Source organism: Schistocerca nitens, chromosome 4 (genome assembly GCF_023898315.1).
Source record: "Schistocerca nitens isolate TAMUIC-IGC-003100 chromosome 4, iqSchNite1.1, whole genome shotgun sequence".
NCBI classification, from domain to species: Eukaryota; Metazoa; Arthropoda; class Insecta; order Orthoptera; family Acrididae; genus Schistocerca; species Schistocerca nitens.
The window spans coordinates 106,464,385-106,479,796 of record NC_064617.1 but is presented as its reverse complement, the minus strand read 5'-3'; the positions used below and the strand labels follow the sequence as shown (position 1 = coordinate 106,479,796).

The 15,412-nt window shown below is 41.4% G+C and overlaps 1 protein-coding gene across 1 annotated transcript in view; it reads right to left on the bottom strand.

The window, feature by feature from the left end:
* LOC126252140 (tyrosine-protein phosphatase Lar) overlaps window positions 1-15,412 on the bottom strand; it is a 555,880-nt gene that overhangs the window by 84,277 nt on the left and 456,191 nt on the right. The window contains exon 9 of the mRNA XM_049953007.1: window positions 13,965-14,160. Within this exon, the coding sequence (XP_049808964.1) occupies window positions 13,965-14,160 (196 nt within the window). The remainder of the gene's footprint in view (window positions 1-13,964; window positions 14,161-15,412) is intronic.

The window sequence follows — 15,412 nt, the reverse complement described above, 5'->3', positions numbered from 1 at the left end:
TCTAGGAACTCTTCAATCCAAACACACAAGCTCTTGCTTTGTTTATTACACGACTGTGGAGAACTGTATCAAATGCCTTGCGGAAGTCAAGAAACACGGCATCTACCTGGGAACCCGTGACAATGTCCCTCTGAGTCTCGTGAGCGAATAGCGCGAGCTGGGTTTCACACAATTGTCTTTTTCGAAACCCATGCTGATTCCTACAGAGCAGATTTCTAGTCTCCAGAAAAGTCATTATACTCAAACATAATACGTGTTCCAAAATTCTACAACTGATCAATGTTAGAGCTATAGGTCTATAGTTGTGCACATGTGTTTGACGTCCCTTCTTGAAAATGGGAATGACCTGTGCCCATTTCCAATCTTTTGGAATGCTACGCTCTTCTAGAGACCTATGGTACACTGCTGCAAGAAGGGGGGCAAGTTCCTTTGTGTACTCTGTGTAAAATCGAACTGGTATCCCATCAGATCCAGTGGCCTTTCCTCTTTTGAGCAATTTTAATTGTTTTTCTATCCCTCTGTCATCTATTTCTATATCTACCATTTTGTCATCTGTGCAGCAATCTAGAGAAGGAACTACAGTGCAATCTACTAAACTACAAAGTGATGCACAATTTCTATGCAAGATTATGTTACTAGAATAGCATCATTCACAAGTCACAGGAAAATCAATATCTGCAGCGTGCACTGATGATCATCTGAAACTCCATACTCCCTGAGAGAAGACGGTAAAAAGCAACTCTGTTCTATCAATGTGTAGTGTGACCTTCCCAAGTATCACATAACTGGTTCCAGTTTGATTGACGGGGCTCTAAATAACCGTAAGTATCTATAGTTCCTGTCAGATGCGTGGGCACAGTAATTGTAAGACATTTCCCTGCACATTAGTCAATCCATTAGGTATCAACATGAGAGATATCACAATCAGCAATATAGGAAAAGCTACACTGCCAAAATGCTGACATTCTGGCCTGATCTGCCAGAGTTGGCAGTTGTGTGTGCATGAGGTGTGCTTCCTTGTCTGAATGAAAGGTGTGTGTTTCTCTTCCTCTTTCTGATGAAGGCTGAGGCAAAAACCTTGTATGTAAGTGTCTTGAACTTAAGGCGTCATCTTTACGGTTAGTAGCAATCTATTTTTTCCTACATTGCTGGTATTCCTACCTGCAGTTTCCATTCTTGGATATCCCAACCATTCGCACTAATAATTACAGATCACCATAACAAAACATACACTCCTGGAAATTGAAATAAGAACACCGTGAATTCATTGTCCCAGGAAGGGGAAACTTTATTGACACATTCCTGGGGTCAGATACATCACATGATCACACTGACAGAACCACAGGCACATAGACACAGGCAACAGAGCATGCACAATGTCGGCACTAGTACAGTGTATATCCACCTTTCGCAGCAATGCAGGCTGCTATTCTCCCATGGAGACGATCGTAGAGATGCTGGATGTAGTCCTGTGGAACGGCTTGCCATGCCATTTCCACCTGGCGCCTCAGTTGGACCAGCGTTCGTGCTGGACGTGCAGACCGCGTGAGACGACGCTTCATCCAGTCCCAAACATGCTCAATGGGGGACAGATCCGGAGATCTTGCTGGCCAGGGTAGTTGACTTACACCTTCTAGAGCACGTTGGGTGGCACGGGATACATGCGGACGTGCATTGTCCTGTTGGAACAGCAAGTTCCCTTGCCGGTCTAGGAATGGTAGAACGATGGGTTCGATGACGGTTTAGATGTACCGTGCACTATTCAGTGTCCCCTCGACGATCACCAGTGGTGTACGGCCAGTGTAGGAGATCGCTCCCCACACCATGATGCCGGGTGTTGGCCCTGTGTTCCTCGGTCGTATGCAGTCCTGATTGTGGCGCTCACCTGCACGGCGCCAAACACGCATACGACCATCATTGGCACCAAGGCAGAAGCGACTCTCATCGCTGAAGACGACACGTCTCCATTCGTCCCTCCATTCACGCCTGTCGTGACACCACTGGAGGCGGGCTGCACGATGTTGGGGCGTGAGCGGAAGACGGCCTAACGGTGTGCGGGACCGTAGCCCAGCTTCATGGAGACGGTTGCGAATGGTCCTCGCCGATACCCCAGGAGCAACAGTGTCCCTAATTTGCTGGGAAGTGGCGGTGCGGTCCCCTACGGCACTGCGTAGGATCCTACGGTCTTGGCGTGCATCCGTGCGTCGCTGCGGTCCGGTCCCAGGTCGACGGGCACGTGCACCTTCCGCCGACCACTGGCGACAACATCGATGTACTGTGGAGACCTCACGCCCCATGTGTTGAGCAATTCGGCGGTACGTCCACCCGGCCTCCCGCATGCCCACTATACGCCCTCGCTCAAAGTCCGTCAACTGCACATACGGTTCACGTCCACGTTGTCGCGGCATGCTACCAGTGTTAAAGACTGCGATGGAGCTCCGTATGCCACGGCAAACTGGCTGACACTGACGGCGGCGGTGCACAAATGCTGCGCAGCTAGCACCATTCGACGGCCAACACCGCGGTTCCTGGTGTGTCCGCTGTGCCGTGCGTGTGATCATTGCTTGTACAGCCCTCTCGCAGTGTCCGGAGCAAGTATGGTGGGTCTGACACACCGGTGTCAATGTGTTCTTTTTTCCATTTCCAGGAGTGTATGAATATCATAGTATCAGTTGTTTGGGAAACCAAAATGGCCTGCACACTAACCAGACTTCTGGAATTTTATATCTGTGAAGAATCGAAACAAGAAATATATGAGGAAACACAGGCATTCCTGAAAATGAAAAATACCATATAACTGATGGATTGATTTTTTATTGGTCCAGTTTTATCATACTGAATAAATGGTATGAGTGGCATTGTACAGAGTTATATTATACAGTACAAGTGATAATGGCATAATTCAGCCCTGTGCTGTCATATGTCCAGACAAAATTCAACATGCAGTACTGACTGTCCAAAATTACTTTACAATATCTAGCAATGCTCAAGGTCAACATTTCCAGTCCTTGATATGGCAGTCTTAATAAAAAAAAATTGCAAACTGGCGTTCTACGGATCGGAGCGTGGAATGTCAGGTCCCTTAATCGGGCAGGTAGGTTAGAAAATTTGAAAAGGGAAATGGATAGGTTAAAGTTAGATATAGTGGGAATTAGTGAAGTTCGGTGGCAAGAGGAACAAGACTTCTGGTCAGGTGACTACAGGGTTATAAACACAAAGTCAAATAGGGGTAATGCAGGAGTAGGTTTAATAATGAATAGGAAAATAGGAAGGCGGGTAAGCTACTACAAACAGCTTAGTGAACGCATTATTGTGGCCAAGATAGATACGAAGCCCACACCTACTACAGTAGTACAAGTTTATATGCCAACTAGCTCTGCAGATGACGAAGAAATTGAAGAAATGTATGATGAAATAAAAGAAATTATTCAGATAGTGAAGGGAGACGAAAATTTAATAGTCATGGGTGACTGGAATTCGTCAGTAGGGAAAGGGAGAGAAGGAAACGTAGTAGGTGAATATGGATTGGCGCTAAGAAATGAAAGAGGAAGCCGCCTGGTAGAATTTTGCACAGAGCACAACTCAATCATAGCTAACACTTGGTTTAAGAATCGTAAAAGAAGGTTGTATACATGGAAGAACCCTGGAGATACTAAAAGGTATCAGATAGATTATATAATGGTAAGACAGAGATTTAGGAACCAGGTTTTCAATTGTAAGACATTTCCAGGGGCAGATGTGAACTCTGACCACAATCTATTGGTTATGACCTGTAGATTAAAACTGAAGAAACTGCAAAAAGGTGGGAATTTAAGGAGATGGGACCTGGATAAACTGAAAGAACCAGAGGTTGTACAGTTTCAGGGAGAGCATAAGGGAACAATTGACAGGAATGGGGGAAGAAATACAGTAGAAGAAGAATGGGTAGCTTTGAGGGATGAAGTAGTGAAGACAGCAGAGGATCAAGTAGGTAAAAAGACAAGGGCTAGTAGAAATCCTTGGGTAACAGAAGAAATATTGAATTTAATTGATGAAAGGAGAAAATATAAAAATGCAGTAAATGAAGCAGGCAAAAAGGAATACAAACGTCTCAAAAATGAGATCGACAGGAAGTGCAAAATGGCTACGCAGGGATGGCTAGAGGACAAATTTAAGGATGTAGAGGCTTATCTCACTAGGGGTAAGATAGATACTGCCTACAGGAAAATTAAAGAGACCTTTGGAGATAAGAGAACCACTTGTATGAACATCAAGAGCTCATATGGAAACCCAGTTCTAAGCAAAGAAGGGAAAGCAGAAAGGTGGAAGGAGTATACAGAGGGTCTATACAAGGGTGATGTACTTGAGGAAAATATTATGGAAATGGAAGAGGATGTAGATGAAGATGAAATGGGAGATACGATACTGCGTGAAGAGTTTGACAGAGCACTGAAAGACCTGAGTCGAAACAAGGCCCCCGGAGTAGACAACATTCCATTGGAACTACTGACGGCCTTGGGAGAGCCAGTCCTGACAAAACTCTATCATCTGGTGAGCAAGATGTATGAAACAGGCGAAATACCCTCAGACTTCAAGAAGAATATAATAATTCCAATCCCAAAGAAAGCAGGTGTTGACAGATGTGAGAATTACCGAACAATCAGTTTAATAAGCCACAGCTGCAAAATACTAACACGAATTCTTTACAGACGAATGGAAAAACTAGTAGAAGCCAACCTCGGGGAAGATCAGTTTGGATTCCGTAGAAATACTGGAACACATGAGGCAATACTGACCTTACGACTTATCTTAGAAGAAAGATTAAGGAAAGGCAAGGCTACGTTTCTAGCATTTGTAGATTTAGAGAAAGCTTTTGACAATGTTGACTGGAATACTCTCTTTCAAATTCTAAAGGTGGCTGGGGTAAAATACAGGGAGCGAAAGGCTATTTACAATTTGTACAGAAACCAGATGGCAGTTATAAGAGTCGAGGGACATGAAAGGGAAGCAGTGATTGGGAAGGGAGTAAGACAGGGTTGTAGCCTCTCCCTGATGTTATTCAATCTGTATATTGAGCAAGCAGTAAAGGAAACAAAAGAAAAATTCAGAATAGATATTAAAATCCATGGAGAAGAAATAAAAACCTTGAGGTTCGCCGATGACATTGTAATTCTGTCAGAGACAGCAAAGGACTTGGAAGAGCAGTTGAACAGAATGGATGGTGTCTTGAAGGGAGGATATAAGATGAACATCAACAAAAGCAAAACGAGGATAATGGAATGTAGTCGAATTAAGTTGGGTGATGTTGAGGGTATTAGATTAGGAAATGAGACACTTAAAGTAGTAAAGGAGTTTTGCTATTTGGGGAGCAAAATAACTGATGATGATAGAAGTAGAGAGGATATAAAATGTAGACTGGCAATGGCAAGGAAAGCGTTTCTGAAGAAGAGAAATTTGTTAACATCGAACATAGATTTAAGTGTCAGGAAGTCATTTCTGAAAGTATTTGTATGGAGTGTAGCCATGTATGGAAGTGAAACATGGACGGTAAATAGTTTGGACAAGAAGAGAATAGAAGCTTTCGAAATGTGATGCTACAGAAGAATGCTGAAGATTAGATGGGTAGATCACATAACTAATGAGGAGGTACTGAATAGGATTGGGGAGAAGAGTAGTTTGTGGCACAACTTGACCTGAAGAAGGGATCGGTTGGTAGGACATGTTCTGAGGCATCAAGGGATCACCAATTTAGTATTGGAGGGCAGCGTGAAGGGTAAAAATCGTAGGGGGAGACCAAGAGATGAATCCACTAAGCAGATTCAGAAGGATGTAGGTTGCAGTAGGTACTGGGAGATGAAGAAGCTTGCACAGGATAGAGTAGCATGGAGAGCTGCATCAAACCAGTCTCAGGACTGAAGACCACAACAACAACAACAACCAACATTACATGTCTGCTTGCATTTGCTACAATACGAACGAGTTTCTGAGATCTGTTCTCTTGACAGCAGGACAGTGATTTGTAATACTTTTATCTCATTACTATTTGATCAAGTTACACACATGGCCTGTCACTGAATTCTACTTCAAAAGCTCTCTCCAGTGCCACAGAAAAAGGAGATAATTCCATTAAGAAATTACAATTGAGAAAAACAAAGTTGGTATGTCATAATACAGCAATTATAAATGTTAAAAAAAATATTTGTATATGTCAGATATATTTCTCACATCATCCTCTATAATTTAGCACAAACCATATCTCAGTATGTTTACTTGCTTTGGATATATTATGAGTGAAAGTTGTTCTGTGACATGACAAGGAAAAGGCACAGCAGATATGGATTTAAACGCTCGTTTTTCCCACATGCCGTTCAAGAGTGGAACAGTAGAGAGACAACTTGAAGGTGGTTCATTGAACCCTCTGCCAAGCACTTTATTGTGAATAGCAGAGTAATCACGTAAACGTAGATGTAGATGGACGATAGCCTATACTACTTGCTGTCACAGTGTAACAACGTGCAAACAGAAGAAAGTCAGTGTTTAGAGTTATCAAACCAGTAGCAATATGTCAACTGTCAAGTTAATTTATGTTATGCCAAATCTGTAAAGAATGGAACTTACCAGGATGAAACTTACACTCAAATTTTCAGAAAAATACCTCCATCATACTGTGCATTTGTGTGTGTGTGTGTGTGTGTGTGTGTGTGTGTGTGTGAGAGAGAGAGAGAGAGAGAGAGAGAGAGAGAGAGAGAGGTGTCACACACAAGCTGTAGGTGTGTGGTTGCTTTTTATCATCTTTGTTGTATATTTGTGTTCAGGTTATCAGTCCTATTACTTAACTTGTGTGCTGGAAAAGCACCAAGAAAGGTTACAGAAATTTTCAGAACACGAATAAAACAGAAAGGAAGCAAATACTGTGGAAGAAAAGTTGGAGTTCAACCTCCCATTCCTTACAGTAATAAGGTTCTTACATGTTATATGTCTGTTCTATAACTGTTTACTATCTATTTTGTTTGAGGTATCTGGTAAAACTAGATAGAGGAGTGCAGCCAGTGGCAGATGTCAAAACTGTGAGGATAGTGGCTGTGCAACCCCTCTGCCAGCTGCTGCCCATCGTTGAACACAGGCATTCTAAATATTATGTTGGAGAAACTAATACACTTCAATGACATGGAAAGTTGAGGAACTCTGTTTTAGTTTTGTACTAGTTGACTATAGGTCATTTTTATATTGTATGGGTTATGTTATCACTCTGAGAATGTATGCAACCTTTGTAGCACAGACTTTAAATTTGTAATTCCTAAAAAGCAGAGGAATACACTAAATTTGTATGTTGGCTCATTTCTCAAACTTTTTATTTTTATGAAAGTGAATTTAAAATATTTAAATATGGGCAAGAAGAAAACTTATGAGAAATGAACAGTACTTATCAAAATGAGACAGGAAGCTCTTCAAAACTAGTGGATTCATAAAGATCAAGGTATGATATAACAGCAGTTGGAAGTTTATGGTGTCCAGGAAGCGTTGATACACAAAGCAGTCAATCCATAATGCTTACCAAACTAATTATTAATATTTTCTCTGTCATAAAATCTGAAAATAACAGTGTTTGTTTTACATATATTGTTTATAAAAGACATTTTAAATATGGTATAAACGGATAGATAAAAAATCTACTCGCCAAGTGGTGGCACGGGAACACACACACACACAAAAGGATTTAACTTTTACAAGCTTTCAGAGTCACTGGGTCCTTCTTCTGGGGCAGAAGAATTGAGGGGGAAGGAAGAGGGGGTGAAGGAAAAGGACTGGAGAGGTTTAGGGAAAGGGGTACAGTTCAGAAAAGTCACCCAGAACCCCAGGTCAGGGGAGACTTACTGGACAGGATGAGAAGGAAAGACTGATTTTTGGGGACTGTATCAGATGAGATTTGAAAACCTGAGAGCTTAAAGGTGGAAGACAGGGTGATATGCATGACAGAGATTACTACTAAACCATTGAGCATAAGTTAATAAGAGTGAGAAGCTAAATGCATTGTATGTAACAGAGGTGGGATGGGAGAAGGTGAAAAACAGACAAGTCAGAAAATGAAAGATGTAGGAAACTAAAATAGAGTGAAGAAAGGAGTAGCTGGTGTGAATACATGATGAGATTGAAGGAATTAATGTAAATTAAGGCCAGATGGGTGACGAGAAGCAAGGACATGTTGTAGTGCTAGATTCCACCTGTGGTGTTCTGAGAAAATGGTGTCCGGGGGAAGAATACAGATGGTACATGTGGTGAAACAGGAACTGAGGTCATGACTGTAACATTGTGTAGCATGCTCTGCAACAGGATATCTTGTGTTGCCTGTATACACCCTCTGTCCATGCCCACTCATCTTGACTGATAACTGGGTGGTAGTCATGCCAATGTAAAAGGCCGAGCAGTGTTTACATAACAGCTGGAATATAACTTGTGACGTCCAGAGGTGGCTCTCCCTTTGATAGTATGTGTTTTGCCAGATATAGGGCTGGAGTAAGTGGTGGTAGGAGGATGCATAGGGAAAGTCTTGCAGTGGGGGTGGTCACAGGAGTAGGAGCCACAGGGTAGGGAGATAGGTGCAGAAGGAGCATAGGGTCTGACAAGGATATTGCGGAGATTGGGAGGGTAACGAAAAGCTGTTCTAGGTGTGGTGGGCAAATTCTCAAACAGAATGGATCTCATTTGAGGGCATGATTTTATGAAGTCATGGCCTTGTTGAAGTAGCTGACTGATACAGTCAAGACCAGGATAATACTGAGTGAGAAATGGTGTGCTCTGAAGTTGTTTTTTGGGGGGATCAGCAGTACCAGGATTGGATGTGATGGCCCAGAAAATCTGCTTTTGAACTGGGCTGTTGGGATAATTATGTCCAGTGAAGGCTCAAGTGAGAGTGGTGATGTATTGCTGCATCTGAACAAATATGTTTGCCTTGAATGACAAGGCTGTATGGGAGGGAACAGCAACTGTCAATTTGTAAGTACTGTTGTTTATTAGTAGGCTTGATGTGGACAGAAGTGTGTAGCTAGCCTTAGGTGAGGATGGGATGAGATTCAGAATAGGACCATGTGAAATTTAATTAGGAGAAGATATTTAAGAGATTACAGGAATTTTAACAGGTCAGCCTCACCATGAGTCCATATAGCAAAGATGTCATCAATGTATCTAAACCAAACCAGGGGATGAAGGCTTATGGATCCCAGGAAAGTCCCTTCCAAGCGACCCGTGAAAAGGTTGGCGTAGGAAGGAGCCATCCTGGTTCCCATGGCTGTACCTCTGATCTGTTTTGTATGTCTGCTCCTTGAAGGTGAAGTAAATGAGCAAGAAGGATGTCATGGGCTTGAAATCAGGTGGGCATTGACTGAGGAAATTGCAACAGCAGACAGATCATGTACATGGGGGATGTTGGTGCAGACGGAGATGGCATCAATGGTGACAAGCAAATGTGTAGTGGGAGTGGGACGGGCACAGATTTCAGATGATCTAGGAAATGGTTGTTATCTTTAATGTAGGAGGGAAGTCTTTGTACTATGGGTTGCAGGTGTCGGTCAACTAAGGCAGATATACGTTCGGTAGGTGCTTTGACGGCCAGGATGATCGGGTAAAAGGTGAGGGTGCATGGTTCGGCTGGGATAAGAAGTTCTATGGATTGAAATGTAAGTTCTTGTGAAGGGCCTGAGGTTTCTAGGAGGGACTGCAGGGCAGTTTGAATCACAGGGACGAGATCTTGCTGGCAGATACTGTAAGTGTAAGTGTCAGACAGCTGTCGTAGGCCTTCGCTAACACACTCCTATCGGTCAAGTACCACAGTGGTAGATCCTATGTCTGTTGGGAGGATGATGATGGAGTCATCAACTTTTAGGGAATGTAGAGCCTGGAGTTCTGCAGAGGACAGGTTAGGGTCATGTTGTAAGGACCTGAGGAAAGGTTATGAAACAATTCTGGATGTAAGGAATTCAATTTTTTGCTGCCCCCCACCCCACCTCTGATACATACAATGCATTTAGCTTTTCATTCTTACTAACTCATGCACAACATTTTAGTAGTAATCTCTATCTTGCATATTATCCTGTCTTTTACCTTTAAGCTATCAGGTTTTCAGATCTCATCCAGTACAGTCCCCAACAATCAGTCTTTCCTTCTCATCCCATCCAGTAAGTCTCCCCTGACCCAGGGTTCTGGGTGACTTTTCTGAACTGTACCCCTTCCCCTAAATCTCTCCAGTCCTTTTCCTTCATCCCTCTTCCTTCCACTTCAATTCTTCTGCCAGAAGAAGGAGCCAGTGGCTCTGAAAGCTTGTAAAAGTTAAATCCTTTTGAGTGTGTGTTCCATTGCCACTGCTTGGTGGGTAGATTTTGTATCTATATTATATTATCAATAACTGATTATTTTTGTATTATCAATAATTGATTATTTTTGTTGTTATTTTAAATATGGTGTAATTCAGGGGTGCCCATACAATAGTTTGCAGGGATGTGCTAGACCTGGAGGTATGGAGTACTTTTAATATTTAGGAAGATAAATGGTGACTTGTAAGTAGCCAAAAAGAAGTTCCAGCTCTGACCCAACTAAAACCCTGTTTAATACCACCTTTCAAATCATTTTATTGAAAGAAAAACATCTGACTACACTACATTTTTTCCCTTTCCCTAAGAGACAGGAAGGGGGGCACATAGAACATCTAAAAGTTAAGTAAAAGTGTAAGCTTTCTGAGTCAGTAGCTCCTTCTTCTGACAGAATGGTTGAAGGCAAAGGAAGACGAATGAAGGGGAAGCACTGGCAATGTTTAAGGTACCTGTAAACAATCAAACGTGTTTGACAAAATTGCCCGTATCTAGCCACGGATTTGCCAAGCAAACTCATACACATTCAAACAGCATTTGTCAATTTAACCTCACTTTGAAGCAGATGCTGTCTGTCTTCGTAAGTATTTTGACAGTAGGGGGACTGGCCACAAATGCAGACAGACCAGTCCTGGGATTGACTTTGGCACTGTGTGTAAAGAAGTAGAAGAAGAAGAAGAAGAAGAAGAAGAAGAATGTCTTAAAATGAGAGATTTGTCCATGAATGTGCTAAAGGAAACATTACCCTCAGAACCTAATGATTACATCAACTTTCTTTGAATGGATAATGATTTTTTTAAAAAAAATTGTTAAGGCCCTCCTAAACGAGCAAACTTGTCTGCAGAGTTCACTCTTACCCAGCCATGGATGTGTCAAACAAGCCTGTACATTTAAAGCCTGTCAATTTTACCTTACTTTTGAACAGAAGCTTTTTACATGTGCTGTATTTTGGCACTAGTGTGAATGGCTACAAATGCAGACAAAGCATTTTTGTAGAACAGAGAGCTGCATCAAACCACTCTTTGTACTGAAGACCACAAAAAACAACAACATTGACTCTGGCACTGTATTTACTTTGCCCTTGCATTGAAAAAGAAGACACAAGTTTGTGGAAATTTATTCTCTTCTACTTATTCCTCTAAGACAGTTCATTATAATACCACAATGTAGGAACATATAGCCCACAACATCCATGGAAGAACCAGAGAACTTTGATTTCTTTTATTTCATTCCACTTCCACTTGTATGTGACTTTATGCATAAATACTGATTCTGTTCATAAGCTTTTCATTTGTAATATGTGGCTGGGAAAGATGCTACATCTCTACCATTTTGGTAACTGTCAGTGCTATTTTGTTTTTATACTTGACTGCAGTTTCCATGGTTGTGAAAAACCACAATATAATGAGATAAATTGTAATAAAACATTTTTTCACTAAACATATGTGAACATCATTACAAATAATGACTGGCATCTTATCAAAATTTCCATCAATCAAAATTTCTGGCAAACACTTCAAACTTGAAGAGTTGAGAGTTCAGAAAAGTCACTCAGAGTCCCAGGTCAGGGGAGACTTACCGGACGGGATGAGGAGGAGAGACTGATTCAGTCTTCCCCTCCCGCTGCTTGGTGAGTATGGCTGGCTCTGAGCACTATGGGACTCAACTGCTGTGGTCATAAGTCCCCTAGAACTTAGAACTACTTAAACCTAACTAACCTAAGGACAGCACACAACACCCAGCCATCACGAGGCAGAGAAAATCCCTGACCCCACCAAGAATTGAACCCGGGAAACCGGGCGTGGGAAGCGAGAATGCTACCGCACGGCTTGGTGAGTAGATTTGTTATCTATCTAATTACATTATATATCTAAAAACAAAGATGATGTGACTTACCGAACGAAAGTGCTGGCAGGTCGACAGACACACAAACAAACACAAACATACACACGAAATTCTAGCTTTCGCAACCAACAGTTGCGTCGTCAGGAAAGAGGGAAGGAGAGGGAAAGACAAAAGGATGTGGGTTTTAAGGGAGAGGGTAAGGAGTCATTCCAATACCGGGAGCGGAAAGACTTACCTTGGGGGGAAAAAGGACAGGTATACACTCGCACACACACACATATCCATCCGCACATACACAGACACAAGCAGACATTTGTAAAGGCAAAGAGTTTGGGCAGAGATGTCAGTCGAGGCGGAAGTAGAGGCAAAGATGTTGTTGAAAGACAGGTGAGGTATGAGCGGTGGCAAATTGAAATTAGCGGAGATTGAGGCCTGGCGGAAAACAAGAAGAGAGGATATACTGAAGGGCAAGTTCCCATCTCCGGAGTTCTGACAGGTTGGTGTTAGTGGGAAGTATCCAGATAACCCGGACGTTGTAACACTGTGCGAAGATGTGCTGGCCGTGCACCAAGGCATGTTTAGCCACAGGGTGATCCTCATTACCAACAAACACTGTCTGCCTGTGTCCATTCATGCGAATGGACAGTTTGTTGCTGGTCATTCCCACATAGAAAGCTTCACAGTGTAGGCAGGTCAGCTGGTAAATCACGTGGGTGCTTTCACACGTGGCTCTGCCTTTGATCGTGTACACCTTCCGGGTTACAGGACTGGAGTAGGTGGTGGTGGGAGGGTGCATGGGGTGCTTTCGTTCGGTAAGTCACATCATCTTTGTTTTTAGATATATTTTTCCCACGTGGAATGTTTCCCTCTATTATATTCGTATCATTAATTACATTATATTTTCAAAAACTGATTATTTTCATAGATATTTTAAGTATAGCGTAATACAATTTTTACTAAAGATATCAGAAAACATAAACTACTGAAAAAATTATGTTTACTCTTGTAAAAGAATGCATCTACTTTTACAACAATAATATGGAGTTTTTTAGTAAAATTCTTATGGGTTTGGGACAACATCAATATGTGACAAAACTTCTTACTTTTCAACTATTACCACTGGCAGTCTTCATCAAGGTCAGATGAAGCATCACAGTAGTTTTATCACATCATCATGTGGTCACACACCCAAACGAGTTTTATTGAAACAGACTCCACCTGTGAAAGCCTACGCTTTCATAATATAAGGAAACTATAACAAAATGTAGTCTTCTCTTCTGGAGTTCTAGATATATGTTCACTATATATACCCACTAATGAAGTTTGTAACAAATAATGCAAAGTTTGAAAATAAGTACTAATACCCATATCTATAGTGCAACAGGGAGCAAAGAAAATTTTAAATTTAACTTTTCAACGACTTCTTCTCTAAAGATGAATTTTTAATAAAAATCAGTAGCATGTATTGTGCACAACAAAAAGATGTTTACTGTTATTGTCAGATTTAAGTATCTTTTACTACAAACATAAGCAATGTCAAAGACCGATATGCTTCATTTTTATTAAATTTACGCCACTGTCTTATTTTGTAATCTGTAAATGATCAGTAGATACTCATGCACACAACAAATCTGTAGTCTGTAAATGAACTCATTTAGAGCATTACATACAAATCATGCTATGTTCAATGGAAAATGTTATCAGGATGAAACACTTCACACAAAAATAATATAAAACAGTTGTAATATCTAAAATGTAAAACTGCTGGTATATTCTTACCTCCCTGTTGTGTCTTAACCAACACTGGAGCAGAAAGGGGTCCAGGACCAACACTTGTGAATGCTTGCACACGGATAGTGTAGATAGTATGTGAGATGAGATCACTGATTGTTGTCAACTGGTTGTTGTCCACCAATTGTGACTGCCAGGATGCCATTGGTTGATTTGGTGTTGTTGTATAGTAAACCTTATAACCCTATGGAACACAACAAAATAGTCTCTGTTTATGAGTCAGTTTTCAATGAATTACTTTCACAAGCTTGGACAGTGAAGGACAGTCATTCATGTCATTTATTTTCATTGCTGACAGATTCCAATAATAAAAATTAATTTTAGCATATCACTAAACTAAAATATAAACACCACATATAAAATATCCTCACACACCTCAAATCCTCCCACCTATACCAACCTGGACTGGAACAGCTGTACCACATCCTTTGTCAGGGCTTTGATTATCTATCATCACACCCTGAAATTAGGGGCATCATACACAAGATCCTTCTCACCCCTCCTAAAGTGGTGATCTGTTACCCACCCAACCTCCACATCCTAGTTCATCTCTAGGCCACTCTAATTCCCAATCCCTTGCCACAGAGGCCATGTACCTCGGAAGACCAAGATGGCGCAGAGTAAAATTGTAACGTATTCAAAGCTCACGAAAACTGATATAAATACGAGACTATTATGTGCGAAATGTGTAAAAAACGGTGGCGATAAGGACAATCTGTGCTATTCGTGTGCTGTAAAAGTAAATAACTGTAAAGGTATGTTTACACGATCAAAAACGAAGAACTGTGTTTTGGTGTCACATGGCGATCACAAATTCGTAACGGACTCAGCATCGAAAGATGAAATAATTAAAGTGTTGCAAGAGGATAGAAACATTCTGTTAGCGAGAATCGGCAAGTCAGAACAAGAATTAAGCAAATATGTAAGCAGTGAAAAGTGGTGTACCATAAAAAGTGAGTCGAACACACACAATTTAAAATCGCAACTGAAAATGCACTCGTGTTATAATGTATCTGCAATGCCAACGGTATCCAGAAACAGTGCTTCTAAACAAGTAAGTGCACCTTCAGATAAAGAACCTGTTCTGATGTCAGCTGGTAAAGAGCCAATGCAATGTGTATGTGTAACTGAAGGCAGTATTTACACGGCAATCAGCGAAAACGAAACGGTAATGAACGATACCAATAGTGTTCCAGAAGATAAAGCACCTGAACATATGAAACAAGGTTACGAGTTAAGGAATGCAGTACGGAATCCGAAAGTTTTAATAGTTAGCGACAGCCAAGGCCGGTACTGCAGAAACATTCTGGAGACAAAACTAGACACAAAATATGACATTCAAAGTTTTATTACACCAAATGCTCCTCTCCGTGAAGTTTTTAATCGAACTGACAAATTAGCAGAAGACTTGAACGCGAGTGATACTCTTATCTTAA